General features: G+C 40.3%; 1 protein-coding gene across 1 annotated transcript in view; it reads right to left on the bottom strand.

The window, feature by feature from the left end:
• Window positions 1–24,446, bottom strand: part of myo15ab (myosin XVAb) — a 54,586-nt gene that overhangs the window by 6,187 nt on the left and 23,953 nt on the right. The window contains exons 32-63 of the mRNA XM_061829374.1: window positions 24,113–24,145; window positions 23,946–24,027; window positions 23,736–23,866; window positions 23,553–23,648; window positions 22,765–22,893; window positions 22,565–22,671; window positions 21,165–21,343; window positions 20,178–20,250; window positions 19,890–20,081; window positions 18,704–18,792; window positions 18,570–18,661; window positions 13,556–13,658; window positions 13,193–13,480; window positions 11,986–12,108; window positions 11,817–11,912; window positions 11,358–11,418; window positions 11,180–11,273; window positions 9,641–9,713; window positions 9,450–9,565; window positions 9,253–9,312; window positions 8,785–8,860; window positions 8,503–8,618; window positions 7,064–7,182; window positions 6,324–6,577; window positions 5,095–5,169; window positions 3,210–3,415; window positions 2,988–3,103; window positions 2,413–2,488; window positions 2,201–2,273; window positions 1,903–1,976; window positions 1,690–1,772; window positions 626–756 (exon numbers count right to left, since the gene is read on the bottom strand). Of these exons, the coding sequence (XP_061685358.1) occupies window positions 626–756; window positions 1,690–1,772; window positions 1,903–1,976; window positions 2,201–2,273; window positions 2,413–2,488; window positions 2,988–3,103; window positions 3,210–3,415; window positions 5,095–5,169; window positions 6,324–6,577; window positions 7,064–7,182; window positions 8,503–8,618; window positions 8,785–8,860; window positions 9,253–9,312; window positions 9,450–9,565; window positions 9,641–9,713; window positions 11,180–11,273; window positions 11,358–11,418; window positions 11,817–11,912; window positions 11,986–12,108; window positions 13,193–13,480; window positions 13,556–13,658; window positions 18,570–18,661; window positions 18,704–18,792; window positions 19,890–20,081; window positions 20,178–20,250; window positions 21,165–21,343; window positions 22,565–22,671; window positions 22,765–22,893; window positions 23,553–23,648; window positions 23,736–23,866; window positions 23,946–24,027; window positions 24,113–24,145 (3,616 nt within the window). The remainder of the gene's footprint in view (window positions 1–625; window positions 757–1,689; window positions 1,773–1,902; window positions 1,977–2,200; window positions 2,274–2,412; window positions 2,489–2,987; window positions 3,104–3,209; window positions 3,416–5,094; window positions 5,170–6,323; window positions 6,578–7,063; window positions 7,183–8,502; window positions 8,619–8,784; window positions 8,861–9,252; window positions 9,313–9,449; window positions 9,566–9,640; window positions 9,714–11,179; window positions 11,274–11,357; window positions 11,419–11,816; window positions 11,913–11,985; window positions 12,109–13,192; window positions 13,481–13,555; window positions 13,659–18,569; window positions 18,662–18,703; window positions 18,793–19,889; window positions 20,082–20,177; window positions 20,251–21,164; window positions 21,344–22,564; window positions 22,672–22,764; window positions 22,894–23,552; window positions 23,649–23,735; window positions 23,867–23,945; window positions 24,028–24,112; window positions 24,146–24,446) is intronic.

Below are 24,446 nucleotides of genomic sequence, written 5' to 3'. Positions count from 1 at the left end.
AAGCCGTTCTGCCAGTGGCTGGCTGCGTTGTGAGCACCACAACAATGAAAATGTAATCTCGAAAAAAACCTATATTGTCCATTGTCTTAATGGAATGATGACTCACCCTACTCTACATCTGATTGGCTGGCCCCAATACAGGGCTCATACTTTTAGTGCATAATAATTCTCAGAAGCACTTCAGCAAGTCACACATATGTGGGTAAGCGATGGTGTGCATCTGTGGATTCAGATTCACTAAGCTTTATGCATGCCTGCTCATTTTTGTGCATCTTAGATGGGGGACGCACATCAAATGAGATCCCTATAATATGAAATATACTTTTAAGGAATAAAAAAAAAATCCGTCTTGTTTTTGATGAACACTAAGACCTACTACTTTATTGTACACTATTTTAATGTTGGTCATTATGATGATAGTTGGAAAGCTCTTTTTTCCATTGGTAATTAGTTTAAAAACTTTGTGAACCACTGGTCTAAGCCCACCACTGTTTTTGCAGTCTGAAATTTCAGTTCGTTTTTTTGGTTCCTGAAAAGTTATTGTTTTGAAGATATGAGTCATTGCTGTAATGTCAATGCAGGGAACATGCGTGTGTGTGTGTGTGTGTGTGTGTGTGAGAGTTACCTTGATACTGCACCCCGGCGCCGAGGGAGGCCAGTATCAGGTACCTGAGCAGGAAGGGCTTGAGGACCTCAGAGCAGCGACTGAATGCTGTCAAGATGTATAGTAGCCTCCACCCTCGCTGGCAGCTGTCACTACCCACACACACACACACACACATACAACTCATAAAAAATTGTCATTGGGCTTTCAGATGAAATTTAATATGCACTGTTCTGCAAGATAACCTTTACATGTGAATTTAATTTGTCCTGAAAACTTTTCAATGCACACGATCAAATGTTCAGTGTTTCAGTACCTTTTGCACAACTTCCTGTTCTCTAACAAGACGCATACACGTACAGTATATGATTTTTTTTTACAGGCATTTGTATTAATTTAAGGGATATATAGTCAATGCAGCTGCATTGCAAGGTGCTCCATTTGTGTTCAAATATCAATTGCTTGAAGGTCCATATGTGCTGTGTCATTGAGGCTGATTTCTGTTAGCCTGTCTATGGCCATTGAGATCATACTTGTGTGTTTGTATGTTAGCATGAAGCTAGCAGACTTTTGTCCAATGAAGTTAATGGTTTGGTTGAAAATTTCAGGTTGTACTCCGCCTTTCGCCCGAAGTCAGATGGGATAGGGTCCAGTGCCCCCTCAACCGTAATCTGGTTAAGCGGTTCTGAAAATTAAATGCAATGTCCTAATGAAATGCTATAAGCAAGCACACTATGCACATTTTTTTTTTGCTGAGCTGTGCAGAAGCCCCAGTACTAAAAATATATGGAATCATTTAAGTTTCATTGATGAGGTATCTCGGCTCTTTTGTCATGGCACTATACTTTACAACCCTAACTAATAGAAAGGCATATAAAACGATGTCCTTGAAAAGTTTCATGATCAAACACACACTGTGAATTTTGAACAGTTGAATATGCATTCAAAATGTTATAGATGGTCAAATGAAGGTCACCTGTAAAGGTTACAGTGCAATTTGTCTTCGTCCCGAAATTAGCCCCCAAAGCCAAAACCCCCAAACTTTTCTCAACTAGTGTACACTCGTGTAAGATAGCGAGACTCACAGTTTGGAGCTGGTGTTGGCTGTGATCTGTTTGACCACCTGACAGTAGGCCTCATCCCGCAACAAGGTGAACTTTCCTACCAGCTATACATGTACACACACATAATGGATGCTAACCCAGCAGCCAATGTCGTACAATATCAGAAAAGCTTTGTCCTCAGTTACTGCATGTGCAGGTGTACCTATTCAAAGTGACCAGTAAGTGTGTATGTACCTTGAGGAAGATGCTGACCACTTCCTGCTCTGTCAGCCCCTTTAACGGCAAGTCCCCCATGAAGCGCATAACCGCTACACAAATGATAAACACACTGATTATCTGTTACACAACAACACAGCGCATCACGTAGTCCACATTTTATGTTCCACCCTTATTCTAAAATGGGTTCAATTCATCTTTCACTAAAAATTGGAATCAGGCTATAAGATAATAAAAATGGATCCAATGGAACTGTCTAACACAATTTGTCATAGTGTAATTAGATGTAATTAGAGAACATGAGTATAGGACGTACAGAGGAAAAGGTCCACTGCCACTCGGTTCATGGCCGGATCCATGAACTCTATGAGGGACTCTCTCAGGGGAATCTGAAAACAGCACAAAGATGCAAGCCATATTGTTTCACGTTCATTTTAATCACCAAAATGTTGGAATGTGAGCATAAAAAACTGAAATAATAGCGTAAGTATAAACTGTACTATGTTAAGAATGAGGAAATTTTGGCACCTTAGAGAACTTGATCATTTCCTCGGGTTCCCTGGAGTCTCGGTTCTTGTTCTTGTTCTTGTTCTTCAGGGAGTCCCTGAAAGCAGTATTACAATACTTACTATTATCATTAATATTCGTGATGAAAATGGCAATATATTGCTGTAATAACTTAAAAATTAAAATATATTTTAAAAAATTGTAGAAAAAGAACATGTGTTTTTCACGACACAATGAAAAAAGATCAAGGGACTAAAAATGTAAATAATAACACAAATCATAAAGTATTAGATAAGATACAGTATACGATAACAATAATGTAATACAAACAATAATGTAATTTAATAACAATAAAAATATAGTATAGAATGCATTATAAATAAAAAGAAACAAACAAAATCTAATTTATGTTGTGAAATATAAAAACGTTAAATAGTATAGTAAAAATCCAATCTTAAATTACATCATAAAATATTAAAAAAAATATAGTGCAAGATGTAATAATAATAAAATATAATCTATAGAGCTAGAAAAAAAATATATAGTGCGTGTGTGCGCGCGCATGTATGTTTAGTGATGTTCTGTGTGCGTCTCACCCCCTCCCAGTCGCAGCCTGTCTGAAGTACTTCCTGGCAAACTCCAGCATGTCATACTTACTGTCCTGCAAAGTCCTCTCGTCCATTTCTCCATCAAAGCAATCCAGAGAAATCCTCTGACAAAAAGCAAAGACGCCCAATTTAGGTTATTATACGACACCCAAGCCGGCATACAGTGTATCTTTTTCAATTAGGGGCACACAACAAGGGGACGGCACATACTTCGACAGTCTGGTCTATCTCATGTGCGGCCATGGTGGACGCCACTGCCACAGCCACAGCCGACGACACGGCAAACTGCCCAGTGCCCCCCCGGGGCTCTGCGTTACGGTCCAAAGGCAGGGACAGGAAGTCAGGAGGAGCAACGGGATGGACACACTCGGATGGGAAGGCGCCAGAGCGACCAAACACCGCGCCAAACCTCCAACCTGTCACATATGGAGCTGGATGGATGAATAAAATAATAAAAGGGAAGGAAATCAGGCAGAGAGAAAGAAATGAACATGCGAAGATGGATGGAGGGATGAACAGTAAAATGGTGATATGATCAGTAGGGATGGATTATGGATACACAGAAAGGTGGATCTACAGTTGAATGTATAGATGGATGGTGGATTGTGGATGATATATGGACACATGGCTAGACGAGCAGTTGACTGGATGATGGATACAAAGAAAGATTGACGGACATTGGCTTAAACGGGTGAACAGCTGGATGGATGATGATAAATGGACAGATATATGGATGAACAATTGTAAAATGATAATGGATATTTGGGTGGATGTTTGGAAGACAAGTGAATGGATGTTCGGCCACTCTGATAACACTACGTGGCACGGTGGAAGAGCTGTAGAGCGTTGCCGGCACGGTTCTGCGGACCGGAGTTCAAATCCTGGCCTTCCCTGTGTGGAGCTTCGAAGTCCGCCCCATGTCTGTGAGAGTTTTTCTCCGGGCACTCAGGTTTTCTCCCACATCCTAAAAACATGCATCCATTGGAGACTCTAAATTGCACCTAGGTGTGAGTGTGACTGATTGTTTTTCTCTATGTGCCCTGCGATTGGCTGACAAACATTCAGAGTGTAACCTGTCTCCTGTGTGTGATAGGGTACAGCACTCCTGCGACCTTCGTGAGGATAAGCAGCTCAGAAAATGGAAGGATGGATGATAACGCTGCCTTCCCCTGGTGGACCGGCCTTTCCAAGCGTTTAAAGCACAAACTGCAGACAGCACCAAACTACCTCATTTGGGTCATCCTTCAAAGTTCATCAGTGTAAATATCTGGACACTGTAAAAATACTAAAATGGATTAGCAGTAGAGAAATACTATAACTATATAAAAATGTTCATGTTTTTAAATACTGTAATTTCAAACAAGGTCCCAAAGTATCTGATAAATTACTTTTACTTTACTCATCAACATTTGACTCGAGGCAGTTCAAATGACTTTGTCCCTTATGTATATAATAGCCTCATGTCTAAAAAGAGTTTTTTGTATCGCTCAAGGCAATGGAACAAATACTATAATCAAAGGAATTAAAAACAAGTGTTTCCTTGACTATTTTCAAAAGAGCTGATGATTAAAAAGTAAGCCCTCAGGCATAATTGTTTTTATCCTCAGTGATGATATTTGGCTGTTTGTTGGGAAGTGCTAATGTGCTCTTTTCTGTGTTATCACAAAATCAAATAGAAACAAATGGATGACCAGTTACCTCGATGGATGATGGATAGATGGATAAATGAATAGATGAATGAAAAGTTGGATGGATGAATTGATGAATTGTTATATGCTTGTGGAATGGATAAATTCACAGATGGTTGATAGATGGATGAACCATTGGATGGATGACGATTGATTGGAATTTGGAAATTTGATTGATGGTTGAACTAAACGTTGGATGAAGGGATGAACAGTTCATTAGATGAATGAATGGACAGTTAAAAAGACAAGGTACACAGACAAATGGATGGACGGCTAGATGGATGCAAGAACAGATAGACGACTACAATAGTAGGGATGGATAGATAAATGCGTAGATGTAGAGATAAATAGATGGATGTTGGTTTGGATTGAATAAGAGAAACAAGTCAGAAGTTTACACCACTCACCAAAGTCTTGTGTGTCCTTCTTGAGCTCCTCCAAGAAAACCACCTTCTTCCTCACCACGCAGCCGTAACTGTAACCTAAAGCATGCATTTATGCACAGACATGTTCATGTTCAAACCAAACAAATTCTCACATACACAAGTCATTGTCAGATCATTTGATCAACAACGGTAATGACATGGCCCATTGCATTTCCTTTTGAAAATCAATACGTTTTACTAATGTTATTTTCATGAATTATTGGCAGTTGAAATGATGTAAGGCGGCACAGTGGAGCAACTGGTTAAAGCGTTGACCTCACAGTTCTGGGACCGGGGTTCAAATCCTGGCTCTGCCTGTGTGGACTTTGCATGTTTTTTCCCATGTCTGTGTGGGTTTTCTCCGGGCATCCCGTTTTCCTCCCAGATCCCAAAAACATGCATCCAGTGGACACTCTAAACTGCCCATAGGTGTGATTGTGAGTGTGTTTGTCTCCATGTGCCCTGCAATTGGCTGGCAACCAGTTCAGGGTGTACCCTGCCTCCTGCCGATGACAGCTAGGTTGGCTCCAGCACTCCCGTGACCCTCGTGAGGATAAGCAGCGAAGAAAAGTCCCTTTCTTGGTTATTTTATAGACCGTTGTTCTTTGTCATTCAAGGTGTCCTTACTGTTATTGCCACAAAGAAAGCTTCATTATTTTGTTGCAATACACCAGAGGGATTTGTGAGCTGCAATCCCAGGATTTAAGCAGCTATTTTGTAGACACACAATAGCAGACAGCAAAAATACATATTTTTCTCAGATATGAATGAAAATGTATGAATTTGTGAATGTGTCAGAACTGCTGAATGTCTTTACTGTAGAGACATGAAGACAAAACTGTGATCGGTTAAATGAGTAATTAAAATTATTTTTGCAATCAGATCTGCAGAGTTTGAAGGGCAACAAAATATTGCGTAACTCTCACTATTTTTATTAAGTGTTTATGTCTTTACCGTGAAGAAGAAGTGACGTGTATTATAATTGGTCACTACAATTTGGTCTGTCGGCAAGGATTGGCTTTATGGTAAACGGCTACAATTTATTATTTTTTTAAGGACTTAAAGCAATGGCTGATGGCATTTACCTGTATGCAGTAAAACCAAGGTGGCATAAAAAAAGCTAAATTATATATATATTTTTTACAAGTGCCTTGACCATCTTATTATATGAAAATAACCCATATGTATATATGGATTTTTTTTCAAGTTACCTTTGTCCAGGCAGTCCTTCACCTGTAGTCTGATGACATCACCCTTGTGGAAGTTGAGCATGGCACGCTGGTCGGCGACAAAGTTGCGCTCCGCGATCACGTACACAGAATCCTTCTTGATCTCGCCGATAAAGGTGTCCACCAGGTGCTTCACTTGTGGCGCCTTGGCGGAGAACAGGATCAGCTTCTCGTTGCTCAGGTTGAATTCCAACATGTTCTCAGAGGGGATGGTCACAAACAGGATGTCTGTGTAACTGAGACAGTCACGCTTGTGAGCAACAATTTGGTGTCAGAAGAGGCATCCCGTGAGTGATTCGTCAATCAATGAGAGAAATTGTGCAATCTTCAACCTTGATTAACCTTAAAAAAAGGTGAATTAAATTGATTGTGTTTCGGGTAAAAAAAAAAAAAAAAAGTGGGAATCAAAACTTAGCATCAGAAGTGGGATTCCACAAGTCATACAACTGTCGCTGAGGGGCAGAGAATGAGCATCCTCCAATCCCATCAGTCTTAAGAGAGGTAATTATAATAAAATGTTTGTTTGTTTTTTTAAATTAAAAATATGGGGAATCAAATTTTGGTGTCAGGAGGGGGAGTCAAAGACTGGTTATAACAAAAAAAATGCATTGAGGAAAATGCCTTTTGGGTATCGCTATTAAAAACAAATTAGGGTTAATTATTTGATCTTGAGTTGAAATAAAAAAAAAATCACATTTCGGTATAACAAGTGGGATCCATACGTGTATGCTCTCAGGACTGTGAAGTAGTCTGGAGCTCTGGCGTTGCTTTTCACCGTCTTTAACAGCTTGATACCACTTTGTGAAACTGACAACACGTGCACTCCTGTTCCCACGCTACCCTGCGCACACACACACACACACACACACACAACACACACACACACACACACACACACCACACACACACACACCACACACACACACAAACACACCGGACACATGCATACAACAAATTAGGGAATTTCATCATCAACGAGCGCACGACTATCCATTTTTCCTTTGCGGCACACAATCGGAGTGAGTGAGTGTTTAAATCAGAATTAGCTTTCCTCCAATCAGTACAGCGTCCACTTTACATTTGGCATTGGAGCACCTGTGATTTTCAAACAACTATTAAATTGTTCTATCGCAAAAATCCTTGAAAATTTGAAATGATGTCTGATAGCCGCACTTAACGCATGCACTTATTCAGCAAACATTACATGATATCTTGCTGTCACACTTTGAAAAATGCCTTTTCAGTACAGTGTCTAGTTTGTATTCAGCGCTCGAGCAGCCACTATTTTCAACCAACCTCTAAAGCATTCTATGTCGAGAATACTAGTGATCATGAAGTAATTTTTGGCCTACATACCTAGGTGTATATCTATTCAGTACAGTTTCTAGTTTTTATTCAGAATTCAAGTAGCCACAATTTATATGCAAACTAAACCATTATAAAGCTAGAACTGTAGTAATTTTTAAATTATATCTGGCCCTCACATTTTGAAAAACTGTATATATTCAGTACAGCCTAAATTTCTATTCAATGCCAGAGCAGCCTTGATTTTGAAACAACATTTCAACTGGCAAAAAAAAAAGTATTTTTTTTAAATACCAGACAGACACAAATACATTCATATACTGCAACTGCCAGTTGCTGGATTCCAGTCAGTCCATCGTCAAATTTCAATGCAGCAGTCAAGCAACTGCTATTTATAATCAATCCTCAAACTCTTCTATAGCAGGAAATATTTTAATTTGTAATTGATATTCAGCTGGAAAGTGTTGGCCTCACAGTTCTGAGGTCCGGGTTTGATCCTGCACTCGCCTGTGTGGAGTTTGCATGTTCTCCCTGTGACTGCGTGGGTTTTCTCTGGGCGCTCTGGTTTCCTCCCACATCCCAAAAATATGCAACATTAATTAGACACTCTAAATTGCCCCTGGGTGTGATTGTGAGTGTGTCTGTTTGTATCTAAATATGTGCCCTGTTATTGGCTGCCCGTTGACAGCTGCGACCCTCGTGAGGAAAAGCGGCTAAGAAAATGGATGGATGGATATATATATATATATATATATATATATATATATATATATAATATATATATATATATATATATATATATATATATATATATATATATAATTACAATATTTTTCTGACTTAAAGGGATTCTCACTGATGCTGGGAAGAGTCGGGAGAAGTAGATTTCCCAGGTGTTCCTGGCGGCCGTGACGATGGTTTTCTTCACATGTTCTTCAACCGGATCCGTGTTCTGCTGCACCCTGTGTTCATCTGTGAGTCACACACACACACACACACACACACACACACACACACACACACACACACACACACACACACACACACACACACACACACACATGTAGTGAAAGTGTCACAAGTGTGTCATTTTAGTAAGCGTGTGTAAAATTGTGCGTGGGAAGAAGAGAGGGACTACCAAAGAGAGCTTTCATCCGCTGCCTTTCATCCTGGCGGATGCGGACGCACGCCTCTGACAGGGTGTCGTTGACGATCTGCGGAGGAGCGCACAAATTAAGCACGCCGCCTTTCATCTGCCACGTCGGCGGCCATAAAGCAGTGACGACACACCGGGGGAATAAAAGGAGAGGCGAAAGAAGCGTATAAACCAATATTTGGAGATTATTTGATGTGCTTAGTCAAAAATCAAGAGTATATTTACCGTCACAGTAGCGAGCAGATGAAATGTGCACAGTTGTTTTGCTTTTTCTTTGGCTTCTTTTTAATGCTTTAATCGAAATGTAGGAGCAGTCTTTGAGTTTCAAGTTTTTAAGGTAACTTTGCGTCTTGGAGTGTTGAGTTGTTAAAGTGACTAAGTATCTTTCACTCTTTGAGTGTGGCGTTATTAAGACGGTTAAGCCTCTTTGAGTGTTATGTTTTGTGTCACCTGTTTGAAAATGAGGTCCAACACCAGCGGATTATTGAAGCTGTCTTTGGGATAGAAGACCTGCAAAACAAAGAATCACAACACTCCATGTGGTGTCATCACGATATTTTGCCTCTATCGGAATACAGAAATTGAATCAATGCTTATATCAAAGACTACCAAAAGAAATGAAGACTTAATTGTGCACGTGCATGCACCTCTTTCCTAAGGTAGAGTTTCCAGGGGACGTTTGTGTAGGTGTAGTGTTCCTGGTTGGTCCTCTGGTGCAGCGTGGTCTGGATGATCTCCGTTTCCACTGGAAGCTCTCGAGAAACTACGTCAAACATGCATATAAGTTAAGATCTTGTATTTTGAAAGTGTAGAGTGAGGTTGGGGGGGCTTCAAGAACCTGGTGGAGGGACTGGCACCGGACGATGTGGAGCTCTTCTCTTTGCGCTCTTGTAAGGCTGGAAGGTGCTCTCCTTAAGGGCAGATGCAGAGGGGGGAGAGACCAAGGGATGCTTGGACTAAACGTACATTAACATGCTTTCAGGTGGCAGTGGTTTACTTATTCCTAAACTTCAGCACCTTTGAGCGTCTTTGAGTGTTGAGCTTCTAATATGACTAATCATCTTTAACAGACAGTTTTAAAGTGTGTTTTATCTTTGTCAAAATACGTCCGTGCAGAGTTTCAAAGTTGTATTTTTAATGTGAAGGGGGGAATGAATCATCGTCAGCCCGGTTTGATATCAAAGGGATTCTGCTGATATATTTAAGGGGGAAGCTATTTTTTTTTCCCCCATCTTATTTTGTATTTCATAAGGGTACACTGGGAACGTTCAATGCTCCAGTCATGTATGGATTGCAAATTTTTTCCCCCCACATATCAAGACTTGTAACACTGGGTCTAAAGGGGATGAAGAACCCGTTTTAGTTTGGCTAGGATTGAAGTCAGCTGTGAACAATCCCAGATCAGTGCTGACGTCCCAGCTTTAAATGCATCGGGGGTATGCCGATCCGTGAAATTGCCAAAACTGGGTCTAGCCCGCCTCCTGGCAGAGTAACACTGTATTTGCGCTAGTCACCAAAATAAAGCCCTAAGTGTGGTGGTTCACAGCCTCATTTTATTTCAGTGGGCTCATTTCTTGTACCACAGTACTGTAGTTTGCTTTATTGTTTCAGGCTGGGCTAGACAACTTCTGGAGCAACATTTATTCTTGCACCTGCCACCTGCCACCAAACCTTACTCAACAGGGTTTAAATAAGCCTGCCGGAATGGCAAACAGACGCCAGACGATTTTGGCTTCCACCAGTGGTACTTTGGACTCCACGCCTGTGGCTTTAACCTAATTTCTCAGAATTGCTGTTTATTTATTCCTCGCTTTCTCTTATTCCACCAATGCTTTGCAAATGTCTCATCGCCATGTCTCTCGCCCGGCCAGGCTCAACCTCGTTCCAAGTTTCTCGTCTCCTCAAACAACCCAAAAAATACCCTCAGCCCTTGTGATAAGCTTTCTCGACTCACCCCAGCAACCTCTCCAACTGCTGTACAAGTAACCTCCTCTGTTATACTAAATGAACCATCCACTCTGACCATTATGTCTCCTGTTCGCTTTTGGGTCCTCATCTGCAGTGCTAAGCACACCCGCAACACTAAGTGTCATTCTTTGTTGAGTTTTCAAGGAGACTAAGTGTCTTTGAGTGTCTACTTTTTAGTGTTGAATTCTCAAGGCGTGTAATCATCTTGTTTTGGAAAGGACATTAGTGTGTTGGAGTGTCTTCACATGTTGAGTTTTGAAGGAAACTAAGCATCTTTGAGTGACTTTGAGTGTTATGTTTTCAAGGCGACTAACATTTTTTTTATGGCTAAACTAACGGTAAGTGTTTTGAGTGTTGAATTTTGAGTGTGTATCAGTACCCGCGTGTGTGTGAGTGTGTGTATGTGCACCTGTGGAGCAGGAGGGTTGTCCATCTGCGGTTTTAAGATCTGCAAAGCTTCATCACGAGGCGTTTGCTTCTTCTTAAATTTACCCTCTGGTCTCCTAAATGAATTGTTATTGTTACGCTATAATAATGATGACAACAATAAAAAAGTGATAATGATGATGAAATTATAATGTTGTCACCTTTTTTCAGGTGGCAGCGGCTCCATCAAGGGAGGTGGGGAGTTGTACCGCCGAATAATTTCTTTAAAAAAAAAAAAAACAATCGTCACAACACAGTGGATTTAATCCATCCATCCATTTTCTATACTGCTGATCCTCATTAGGGTTGAAAGGCAGGCTATACCCTGATCTGGTTGGCAGCCAATTGTAGGTTACATATAAACAAACAATCATCTGTACGGATATTCACACCTCCGAGCAATTTAGAGTCTTCAGTTAACTCACCATGTATGTTTTGGGGATGTGGGAGGAAACGATTTCTAATCAGGGGCTCAGAACTGTGAGACGGAGGCGCTCACCACTTGCCCATTGTCCTGCTGGTGGATTTATTATTATCGCTATACTTTTTTTAAATTAACTATTATTAAAAAATGACAAGTATGTCAATGTATAAATCTTCCTTGCTTAAAAAAGTTTTACCTTGAATATCATGACTGGGCACAATCTGCTCAGAAGTCTGAGGCGAGCACTTCACAACTTCACCATCAGGGGGAGAAGGAGCCATTGCCACTGGGGCTACACACACGGGTGCGCACAAGTTATTTCAAGTTACAGAACAGAACAGACTTCAGGCGTCAACTTGTCTTACCAAACTTTTTGGCGGGTTTGTCCTTGTTGATGGGAATTCCAGGAGCTCTCCTCCGAGGACCGCTATCATTTTTACTATCACGAGACATAGCCTGAGGAGCATAACATTTCAATGACACATTATTGCAACCATTACATAATTAAAACTATCAGAAAAAAATGTTTTAGTTTGACGTATATTGAAAAAATAGTACAATGAAAAAGTAAATGTGCCAATTAGTATCAGAATGAACGTAATGCAAACCTGTAATGGTGAGGATAAGCCGTACAGAAAATGATGGATGGATGGATGCAATGGATTTATAAAATATAAAAAACATAAATAATGGATTTTTGAGGGAGAGCAGAACACTTAACAAGTGTTTGAGTGATGTCTAAAAGAAGTCGAAATATATTTGAGTGTTGGTATTTTAAAGCAGGGAACTCTGGTGGGTTTTTAAGGTGACTAAGCATCTTTGAGTGTTGACTTTTGAAGAGGACTTTTTTCAAGTGCTTTTAATAAAGGAGTTTTTAAGGAGACTAAGTGCCTGAGAGTCTTTGAGTGGGAAGTTTTATAAGTAACTAAGCATCTGTGATTTAAGTGGTCAGGTTTTTTTTTATACCGCTCAGCAAGTTCGAGTGTTGTTTTTGAGGTTAGTAAGCATCTTTGAGAATCAGGTGATGAAACATCTTTCAATGCTTTTAAGTGTGTTTAAGGTGGCAAAATGTCTGAGTATCTTTAAATCTTGAGGTATTTTTTTCTACTAAGCCCTTTCGAGCATTGACTTTTTAAAGTAATGAAGTATCTGATTGTCTTGGAGTGTTACATTGTCATGACAACTAAGTGTCTTTGAACGCTAACTCTGAGTGTTATGTTTTAAAGTTGACGAAGTATCTGAGTGTTGACTTTTTACAGCAACTCAGCACCAGCGTATCTTTGAGTGAAAAGTGGTCTAAGGCTGTGATTTTGATTGTTGACTTTTTACGGTGATAAAACATCTTTGACAATTTTTGATTCCTGACGTCTTAAAGCAATTAGGCATCTCAGTGTTACATTTTTTCAGGTCACAAAGTGTCATTGAGTGTTGACTTTTTAAGGAAGAAAGAGCATTTGAGCATCTTCGAGTGTTATGTTTTCAAGACGACTGTCTTTCAGTGTCTCGATGCAGCAACCTGTACATTAGCCTGTGGTGGCGAAGTATATCCACTTCTGTTGTTTTCGGTGTCACCCGTTTGAGGCTCCAGCTCTGGCTCTGACGTCACAGGGTAGCGACCAGATGCCAGGCCCACGCCGGCATAGGGAGACGGTATGAAGTTGGCATAGGGGCTGGGTGGGATATTGGGGTAGGGACTCGGGGGAATGTCGGTGGCGTATGGACTTGGAGGATGCTGGAGTACGGTGCTTGTGGGAGGGCTCCTGATGGGAGAGGTCTGTGAGATCGCCGGGGCATCTGTTACGGGGGCCACGGTGGCCACAGGAAGTGACATCACATCTCCCACGGGCAGGACTCGCACAGCTGCAGGACGCACAAACATTTGTATCACACACAATTTCCACTTTATGGGTGTAGTGCTTTTTGAGGTGGTCTGACCGCCAGGTGGAGGCGGGGGGCCACCCGAAGGTCTTTGGTCTTGCCATCCGACCCCTCCACGACCCTTCAACCTGCTGGAGAGCAGCACAGCCGGATCCACTTCCTGTCAGGGTACACAAACATTGTTGATACTCAGTTATGTTGTCGCTGTTAAGTGAAAAAAAATAAAGAATTAAAACAACCAAAAAACCCTCCAAACACTAATTCTAAAAACAAAAACAGAAAAAGAGTCAGTGTAGCTATCTTGTTAGTCCCGAGTGAGGAAAAATATATTTTAAAAAATGTGAATAACATAACATGTAACAAATAAATAACAACGTGACAACATTGGTTAGAAAAATAAAAATGGAGTTCTATGTAGAAAACAAATACAGAAAAATGAAAAGAAAAATACAAATAAAACTAAAACATTAATACAGATACAGTAAATGTAAGATTTGAAACATGTACAAATAAATGAAAACATTATTTATTGATTCATTCATTTTCTGTATCACTTCTTTTCAGAAGGGTCACAGGGGCACAGGAGCCTGTCCCAGCTATCTTCGGGCGAGACTGTGGGTACAACCTGAACTGGTCGTCAGCCAATCACAGAGCATGTATAAACAAAGAACCATTCACACTCACATTCACACCAACAGGCAATTTTATCGTCAATTAACCTACCATGCATGTTTTTTGGATGTGGGAGGAAACCGGAGTGTGCGGAGAAAACCCACGCACACATGGGGGGAACATGCAAACGCCACAAAGGCAAGGCCGGATTTGAACCTGGAACCTCAGAACTCTGAGGTGGATGTGCGAACCAGTCGGTCTCATCACTGAAGCATGGTGGCGGTAATGTTATGGCGTTGTCTTGGAACAGGCTCACTAATCTTTATTGATGATGTAAGTCATGAAGGTTGCAGCAGAATGAATTTTGAATCTTACAAAAGCATTTTGTCTGGTAATACACACACACACACACACACACACACACCACACACACACACACACACACACACACACACACACACACACACACACACACGCACACGCACGCACACGCACACGCTCACAAAAGGATCCAAACAAATTGGGAGAAGCTTTGCTATGCAACAAGACAATGGCCCAGACCACACTGTCAACCCATCAAAGCACTCCATCAGGGGTAAAACGTGGAACGTCAAAAACTGACCATGTCAATCATTGGACCTTAACCCAATAGAACACAAATTTTACCTCCCGATGAGAAGACTGAAGAGAGAAATCCATAGAAACAAATAAGAAATTATAGAGGCTGATATGCCTGGAAATGCATTTCATATGAAGAATACAACAGTCTGGTGAAGTTCGCAGGCTTGATGAAGTTATTGCAAGTAAGGTTATGCCAATAATTAATTGTTTAATAATATCTGATTGTTTGTTTAATCACGTCTGTTCCACTACTTTTGGTCTCCTGAAAAGTTCTGAGTTAACAAAGGAAACATAATAATACTATTAAACAAAAACTGCCATTTTAAACTTTTGTCTCATATTCACAATTTGATCAGAAACCCACGTCTTCAGTTTTACACAAAAGCAAATGAACTGACCTTGCCGTTGCAATAATTTGGAGGCAAATGCAGCATAGCAATACCAGTAAAAGAGATTAGTAGGCCAGACAAATGAATGGATATTCAGTTGAGTAGGTAGTGTATTAGTATTAGTAAGCTGTGATTGGCTGGCAACCAGTTCAGGGGTTACCCCGCCTCCTGCCCATGGAAAGCTGGGACAGGCTCCAGCACTCCCCGCGAGCCTCGTGAGGATAAGCAGCTAAGAAAATGGATGGATAGATAGATGTATGAGTAAGTTGGTGATTATATGGGTAACCAAACCTCAGGTCTATTTGAAAAACACTTATATTCTTGTTTTATGAGAAAGAATGGGCCAAAAAAGCTAATAGATCACTGAAATTGAACATGGTTTGAACAGCATTGGTCAGGAATAATTTAAAATCAAGAGCAGTATGGTTGTGAAGTACAGTAGATGGGCACAGAAGTGGTTCCGGGTGAGGGCCCTCACTGGAGGCCAAATCCTATGAATGTATTGCCCTGGTCTCTGAACACAGTGCGGTGAATAAAACATGGTCGGATATACTTGAGGGAAAGCTTTGGAAAGCACTGGGGGCATAAATAATGAAAGACACTAAAATGGAAGTGCTGTATGTAGGAATGCACTGGTGGGAATTTATAGTGGCCTTGTGGACTTTGTGGATAGTGAAAACGCTTCTGTGGACACTTAGGTACATCATGTTGCTTCAAGAACAACATATTTAAAACTGCCTAACTAACCAACTAATGAACTACCTTAACAGCCAAGCAACTAGTTTGTACATCACCTTGCTACCTAAATGACTAACTCACCAACCAACCAATCATGGTAACTAACAAACAAAACACCTGACTGATTCACAAATGAACCAATCAGCACACATACAAATGTTTATGTAATCATTCTAACCAACCCAAAACAAACATCAAAATCATCTTCCAGCCACTATACAAGTTATCACATAGCAATAGTGATAAAAATCAATCAATCAATCAATCAATCAATCAATCATCAATCAATCAATCATCAATCAATCAATCAATCAATCAATCAATCAATCAATCAATCAATCAATCAATCAATCAAATTTTTGTGGTTTGGATTAACAATATATCCAATATATCCAATACATACTCTATCATTTAATGGTTTTTTGAAAAGAATTTTATCAGCAATTACGAATTTTCATATGCGCCGCCATTTTGGCAAGTCACATGACTTAAATGCATGGATATGATGAAATAGGCGCGGCACCAAAGGCTTGCTTATGTTGGGAAACAATTATGCCCAGCGCTGATTTCTCGGCTATATCCTCATCTGATGAAGAAATAGTAATATCGGTTGATCGGGAAGACGGGCCAATACTTGCATACAGATTTGAACCTGTGGCTGTAAATAATGTAGAATTTTCGGATGGTTCTTCAGAGAGGAATGATGCGGAGTCTGACTACTCGGCCGACACGGGGGACATTAAGTCTGTAAACAAAGGCTCGGTTACATTCCTACACAATCATGGACAGCGCTGATTTGTCGGATTTATCCTCATCTGATGAAGAAAGCGAGTCGGCCGACATGTGGGACAAACCATTCATCCATCCTCTGGCGGCCGGGCCGCTCGCGAGCGTCGGCGGCTCGTCAGACTCCGCGTCATACCCTTTCCGAAGAACCATCCGAAAATTCTACATTATTTACAGCCACAGGTTGAAATCTGTATGGAAGTATTCCCCCGTCTTCCCGATCAACCGATACTGCTATTTCTTCATCAAATGAGGATAAATCCGAAAAATCAGAGCTGGCCATAATTGTGTCACATCGTAATCGAGCCTTTGGTGCAGCACGTAATACGTCACATCTGCGCACGTAGGTCATGTGACTCGCCAAAATGGCGGCGTCCCTGAAAATTCGTGATTGTAAAATCATAAAAATCTTCTCAAAACACGATTAAATGAGAGAGGATTAACATCACATTTTCAAGATAAAGTACATATCACATGACCTATTGGATACATTGTTAATCTAAACCACCGGAATTTCTCTTTGATCAGGAGAGTGTCAGTTCTCGCCTGGTAAGCAGATCCACTGCTACCACTGCCAGAGCCAGTGAAATCACTGTGGCCATCTGGTGCTAGTGCCCGTTACTGTAACTAGGGAACGTAATCAAGCCAACAGAGTTCTGTTCAACACATCTGATACATGGGAATTCCTGCCAGCTACATGCAGTAGTGAGTGAATGACGGAGGCCACAGTTTAGTTACGGGTTGGATTTTTGAAGGTAAGTGTCCTTACCGTCTGAGTGTCTTTGATTGCTGAATTTTGAAGCCAATTAAGCATCTTTGTGTCTTTGATTATTGTGTTTTCAAAATGTTGAGTATTATTTAAAGGTGCCTTTCAATCAAAATGAAATTTTATTTTCTACCATTTTATCTATAACAAGGTCTAAATGAAACTGTACGTGGCATAAATTTGACATACTGTGTGCAGTTTGTCAATTGAATGCAAAATACAAAAAATGGCATTAAGCTCACAAAGTGACCGGATCAAACTTGCATGTTTCTGGCATTGAAAATTATTCAAGCACCAACCAACTGAACTCATCCAAACAGCAACACAATATTCCTGAGTTTTAATCAGCCAGGACTCAGCTGCCACCAAGCCATACAAATACAGTCTGTAAAGTATGACAATATGTTGCGTTTACATATAGTTAATACTAAGCTACAATTTATGATGTAACTGTGAAAGAAATAGCGAAACCTGCGTTGTCACCATAATGCACGTGGACAATTAATGTTATATTTAAGTGAATGGGAACAGAAAACGAGACTAACCTAAAAATATCCCCCTCTTTTTATTTTCACCTACTTTCTCATTTCACGTTCCCATTTAGTTGGCCAACAATTTAATGAACGCTTGGTGAATTGTGGTTCATAATGACTGCAAGAAAAAATAAGAATATCAGTGATCTAGTCAGAGAAAAGCTCATTTACTTATCAACTTTTAATGAGCAATCTGGCCATCTCAAACTTCAAGCAGAAAAGACAACAAGACAACAACAATAGCTTGAAAAGGGACATTCTGGGCATTTTCAACTCAAATGATCTTGCAAAACTGGAAAAGGGACATCGAAGATTATAGCAAAAAAATTATGGCATGGGACCTTTTAGTATATTTAATGGCACTATTTAAAGCAACTTCATTGAGCCTGAGTAGTGATTTTTCAAGATGACAAAGCATCTTTGAGTTTTAAGTGTTTTAAAAATGTGTAAAAAAAACATTTTAAGATGACATTAAAAGCTCTACAGTCCAAAACACTCAAAGATATTTAATTATGTTCAAAACTCACCTCTCAAAGACACTTATATGCCTTAAAAACTAAATTCTCAAAGAGACGCCAAAGCTGAAGACACTGAAAGATTCCTGAGGTTCTGTGTGTATAACTTACCGTGCTCCCGTCAGACAGTACAGGGTCAAATAGGCTGTCCAAATAGTGATCCATCCCTCGATGAGGCTCCAGGTCTGAGAAGATGATATCTGCTTGCATCAAACACCTGTGTATGAGTGTGTAGGTTTTTCAACACTCACCCTGGATACCGAAGAGATCGTGGGTAATGATGGTCGACGATAAGAGGTCGTCATTGGCATCAAAGCCGCCACCCAGCAGACTTCTACACAAACAAATGAGTCAGGATAGAGGCTTTTTTTCAATTCAGATAAAACAACAAAAAGTAGACCTGAAATTCAGCAGTTTTTGTATACAATTTGACAGAAAAGATCATTTGACATCTTACAGTAAATAATGTGCCATACAACCGACCAACGAGCTTGTGTCTGTTGGTGCTAATCTAACTAAAAATTAACCACCCGACCAGCCAACCAACGATCGAATCAACTCAACACTTATTGTCAGATATAAGAAACTAATTAGTTCATAGCAAACTAATCAACCAACCATACAGCTAACCAATAACTATAATTTATGTATTCATGTTAACATACCACCAAACTAACCAAGTTAATAGTTTTAAAAGTAATTGTCGTAACTGACCACCTAACTAAAGAATTAACTAAGTAATGAACAGCCTGCTTAACTTAATGTGTTGTGTTTCTATGTTGATTTTATTTTTTTTTTGTAATGAGCTGTGGATGGTTGGGTCCCGTTCGCAGGTTTGTCAGACTAGGGGCCCGAGGGTTATGACTCCATGTGCCAGCACGCTCTACTGCAGGCTATGCAGTGGCGCAGCGACGGGCTTGAACACACCGAGCTGCCATGTCTGCTGGAGTGGACCGCTAAACGCAAAAGAGCACACACTCTACTCGACAAGAACTGCTTTGATGGTACTTGCCCACAAAACTACACAATTTACTAGTATCGTACATTTGTAAAACACACAAAAAAGAACCACATCTACTTTATATACAGTCTTTGCCACGACTGCGTAAACACACAAATGAGTTGAACGTCAAAGCAAACACCACAAACTGATCAGATTAAACTGAATAATTGAACTAAAGATGGGGAACAGCATGAGGATGCAAACAATAAAAACCACCGTGACAAAAGGTCGACGTGGAAAACAAAGTAATCAGAAAACAAACTAAAAGACATGGACTGAGTGACACGGGAGGATGTGAGAGTACATAAGGCTTAACAAAATAAAATAAAAGAAAAAAAAACTACACAAGGCTGACTAACCAACTAACCTAATTGGTTTAATGCATGTGTTTATACTGTTCGTATGTATTGTATATGTGTGTCTTTTACATGCTGGCATTGGCTCGTATGCGTCCCGGGTCCTGTGCAGAGATGATGAAGTAGCTGCTGTTCTTGGGGAATTGGGCAGGCAGCTCCAGATCTGACATAAGGTCGAGGACGTAGTCCGAGCCCTCAAGCTCCACCCACTGTGCCGACTCCTTGAGCAGCACTGACCAGCCTCGATGGCCCTCCGTCACACCCCTGATGGCACGCACAGTAGGTTCACTTGCATAAAATATTACTCCTGACTAATTAATGTTAATTTCCCATCTAACCACATAAAATTTCATCACTTACCTGTGATGCAAGATGTCTTTGGCCATGTTCTCCCCTGTACTCCAAGAGTGCACAGGACACAGTACAGACACACCTAGAGGGACACACAATTAGAACATTTACTCACTCATCCATTTTGCTTACGCCCATGCTACCCTGAGAATGCCCGATCTCGTCAGATCTCGGAAGATAAGCGGGTTTGGCCCTCGTTAGTACTTGGAAGGGAGACTGCCTGGGAATACCAAGTGTTGCAACCTTCGATCCCTGGCTAAATGCAGAGGGGTTGCATCTGCCATAAAAACTGTGCCAAACAAATATGCGTTCATCAAAGATGACACGCTGTAGCGACCCCAAACGGGACAAGCTGAAAGCAAAAGAAGAAGAAGACTCATTCATTCATTTTCCGTACTGCTTATCCTCACTAGGGTCGTAGGCATGGTGGAATCTATTCCAGCTATCTTTGGAAGGAAGTTATCGCAGACCCTGAAATGGTCACGAGCTAATTGCAGGGCACATATAAACAAACAACCATTCTCACTCACATTCACACCTACAGACAATTTAGAGTCCTGAATTAATCTACCAAGCATGTTTTTGGGATATGGAACGAAATCCATGCAGGTTCAGGGAGAACATGCAAACTCCACACAGGCAATGCCGGATTTGAGCCCGGGTCCTCAGAACCGTGAAGCAAACGTGCTAATCGTCCTGTCTAGAATAACTAATGTAATGCAATTATCCTTATTAACTAACTAACTAACTAACTAACTAACTAACTAACTAACTAACTAACTAATAACTAACTAACTAACTAACTAACTAACAACTAACTAACTAACTAACTAACTAACTAACTACTTTGCTTGATTTGTGGCATTGGCTTTGGGTTTCAACTCATTTCCGTGTTAGGGTTCTGTTTATATACTGTAGATGTGTTTCTTTTGTGTGTGTTATGAAGGTTTCCACTACAATATTAAATTGTGTAGTTTTGTGTGCAAGTACAGGCACCATCAAAGAAGTGCACTTGGAGTAGGGTGTGTGCTCTCTTGCGGTTGGCAGTCCACTCCAGCAGACATGGCGGGTAGGTACGCGTGTACTCTGGGCCGCCGCTGCGACGCCGCATGGCCTGCAGTAGAGTGTGCTGACACACAGAATCATAGCCATCGGGCCCATAGTCTGACACAAACCTGGGAATGGGACCCAAGCATACAGAATTCATTAAAAAAAAACTCGATAACACATCAGATTAAACCTTAGTTCATTAACATTCGGATAATTAGGCGATTCATTTGTGAGTGAAGTAGTTATGTGATCAGTTAAGACAATTACTGTTAAGATTATCAACTTAGATGTTAGACAGTTAATTTGGTGGTGAGTTAGCATGAACTACATAAACTATAGCTATTGGTTAGTTATGTGGTTGGTCGGTTTGCTATGAACTAATTAGCTTGTTATAAACTAGTACAGTAATCATATATCTGACAATTGGTATTTGGTTTTAGTAATGTGATTTTTGGAAAAACGAGTTAGTTGGTTTGATAGATAGATAGATAGATAGATAGATAGATAGATAGATAGATAGATAGATAGATAGATAGATAGATAGATAGATAGATAGATAGATAGATAGATAGATAGATAGATAGATAGATAGATAGATAGATAGATAGATAGATAGATAGATGTCTGAGTTGTAGGTTTGGCATAGTTATGAAGTAACTGTTATCAAATTTTCTGTATGTAAAACTAGTTAATTAGTTAGCTAGTTATTTAGTGATTTTGTTAGGATGGTTATTTAAACTAGTTTGTTGTATTATTTACCGTATTTTCCGCAGTATAAGACACACGTAAAAGCCTTTAGTTTTCTCAAAACCTATCGGTGTGCCTTATAATCTGGTGCACCTTATATATGGATCAATATTGAGCCTTTAGTGCAACTCCATCTAATAGGATGCACAATATAACCCCAAACTCTACTGTAGCGTCTATTCTATGCACCTTATAGTGCGGTGCGCCTTATATATGAAAAAGTTTAAAAATAGATCATTTATTGAAGGTGTACCTTATAATACGGTGCGACTTATAGGGCAGTAAAATACGGTAACGTAATTACTTTATAATGAAATAATGAACCCAGTATCATTGACCAACTAACAAACTAACTCAATAGGTGGTGAGTTACTGTGGTTTTGCAAACAATATCTGGATAATAAGCTGGATAATTGGTTGGCATTTTCTTGGTTGGTAGCTATCGCAGTTAGGTAAAACTAGTCAGCTGATTTTTGGTCACTTTGTTAGCACAATTACTGAAACCATATACTGTTGGCATGTCAAAGCAAGCTATTTTAAGGCTATGGTAATGGTTTCTCTACCGTACGTTTTTCTGGTAGTTGCTGTGATGAACATACTTGAGCAGGTACTTGGCCAGCCTTGGGGAAGGCAGGAAGGTAGACAAACACGAGGACAAGAAGAGCCAACCACGCTCACAATTCAGCATGTTGGGATTCCTCCACACCTGGAAGAGTACAAAGAACACAACGTGACTTACAAGACGATCTCCATATTGTATGATGTTGTATTTTCCAAGTTAAGCGCACAATGTCTATACCTGATTGGCCACTTGAGCCAAGATCTCGTCTCGGAGCTCGGCGTTGGCAAGCCCTCTCTGGATGATGTAATTCCCGAAGAGGTTCTCCTGAACCCCGTTCAGCTCCGGGTCACCCATGAAGCGAAGAATCTGACACAGACATATTGCATAAAAAAAAAATTGTAAGTTTTAACACAAGTTGGTTAATTAATTATAGGGGAGGCGGTTGTTGGCATGGTTACGTGAAAACGTATTTGTGATTGAGTGAGTTAGTAACTTAAGGTAGTTAGCTACTTGGTTAGTTAGGTAAGTAAGTGATCAGTTAGTTAGCACTGTTACATTTACCTTTTTTAACTCTTTTGATTGATTCGTAAGTAGATGAGATATTTTTAGTTAGTTTGTTGGTTAGTTTTATGATTGCTTGATTTGTGTTGTGGTTTGTTTGTTAGTTAGTTAGGTATATTATTAAGTTATCTGTTTGTAAACTTGATTTGTTAAATCATGGTATTGTTGGTTAAGTCAGTTATTATATAGGCTGGTAGATGTTCAGGTTAGCTAGTTTTATGTAGCATCATTTGGTTAGTTAAAGTTGACTATGAATTAAGACGTTAAAATGATCAACATTAAAATGTTGCTTTTAAAGGTTCTGTGTGCCATCTACATGAATCTCAATCTATGACAGCATGGCGGTGACAGTGTTTTGTCCCATCCAGCTCAACTAAGCTCTACTGATATTGTTTGTATGCCGCTGTCTTGATTAGCTATTGTCTGTGTGTGCATACTGCATTTACTGTAATTGCATTCGTTACCAGGACAAAGATGTTTAGGGCTCCTTGGTTCAAGTTCTGATCCATTCGGGTCAAGGAGTTTTCCAGAGGGGCTGTCAGCATCCCAAAGTATGGGTCCTAAAAATAAAAAACAAAAAACACAACCTATAAACGCTGTTTCTTCCACGTGCATGTGTGTGTGTGTGTGTGCGCATATCTGCGCACCCTAAATATGGCGTGGACATAATGAGTCATGAGGTAGTTGTTGATGTCCAGGGGCAAGGTCAACTGTGGTTCAACCTGAACTTTGGGAGCTTGGACCAGCACCAGGCAGTCCGAGTGCAGCTCGGCACCACCTGCGCACACACATTTACACACTCGGTAACGCCATGCATAAATGGTGCATGCTTATTTATAACGCCGTCCTGTGCCCACCTGAAGCTGCCTGAAGCAGCGCCGCCAACTCAGCAGGGATGGGGAGTGTGGTCACGTTCACCACTTCTCGGTTGATGCGGTCCTACATGCGCACACACAGACACACGCATGCACACACACAATTTCAAACATGTGACCATCCTCCTCCTCGTCCTCTTCCTCCTTACCTCCTCAGCCTTCCGCGCCGGCTTCACCACCGTCTGACAAAAAGACAACACAATCAAAAGTCACATTAACTGTTCAATAATCACATTAATACTTTAATTCTTATAGGACAGGGCTGTGCAGACATGGATTTAGTTTCTTTGGAACTTTGTATAAGGGTGGGGCATGGGCAAAGGGAAATGTGATTAAATACTTGTGTAAATGCTGTTAAAAATGTAATTTAATGTAGAGTCTTAAATATAATATTTATAATAATATATTTTCTTAGATTATTTTTTAAAAGTTAATTTAAAAAAAACACCAAATTGATTCATGTTGTTAGTTTGTCGACATAAG

This window comes from Syngnathoides biaculeatus, chromosome 9, assembly GCF_019802595.1.
Source record: "Syngnathoides biaculeatus isolate LvHL_M chromosome 9, ASM1980259v1, whole genome shotgun sequence".
Classification (NCBI taxonomy): Eukaryota; Metazoa; Chordata; class Actinopteri; order Syngnathiformes; family Syngnathidae; genus Syngnathoides; species Syngnathoides biaculeatus.
Note: the sequence above shows the minus strand (reverse complement) of the source record. Positions and strands in the feature narration are given on the sequence as shown.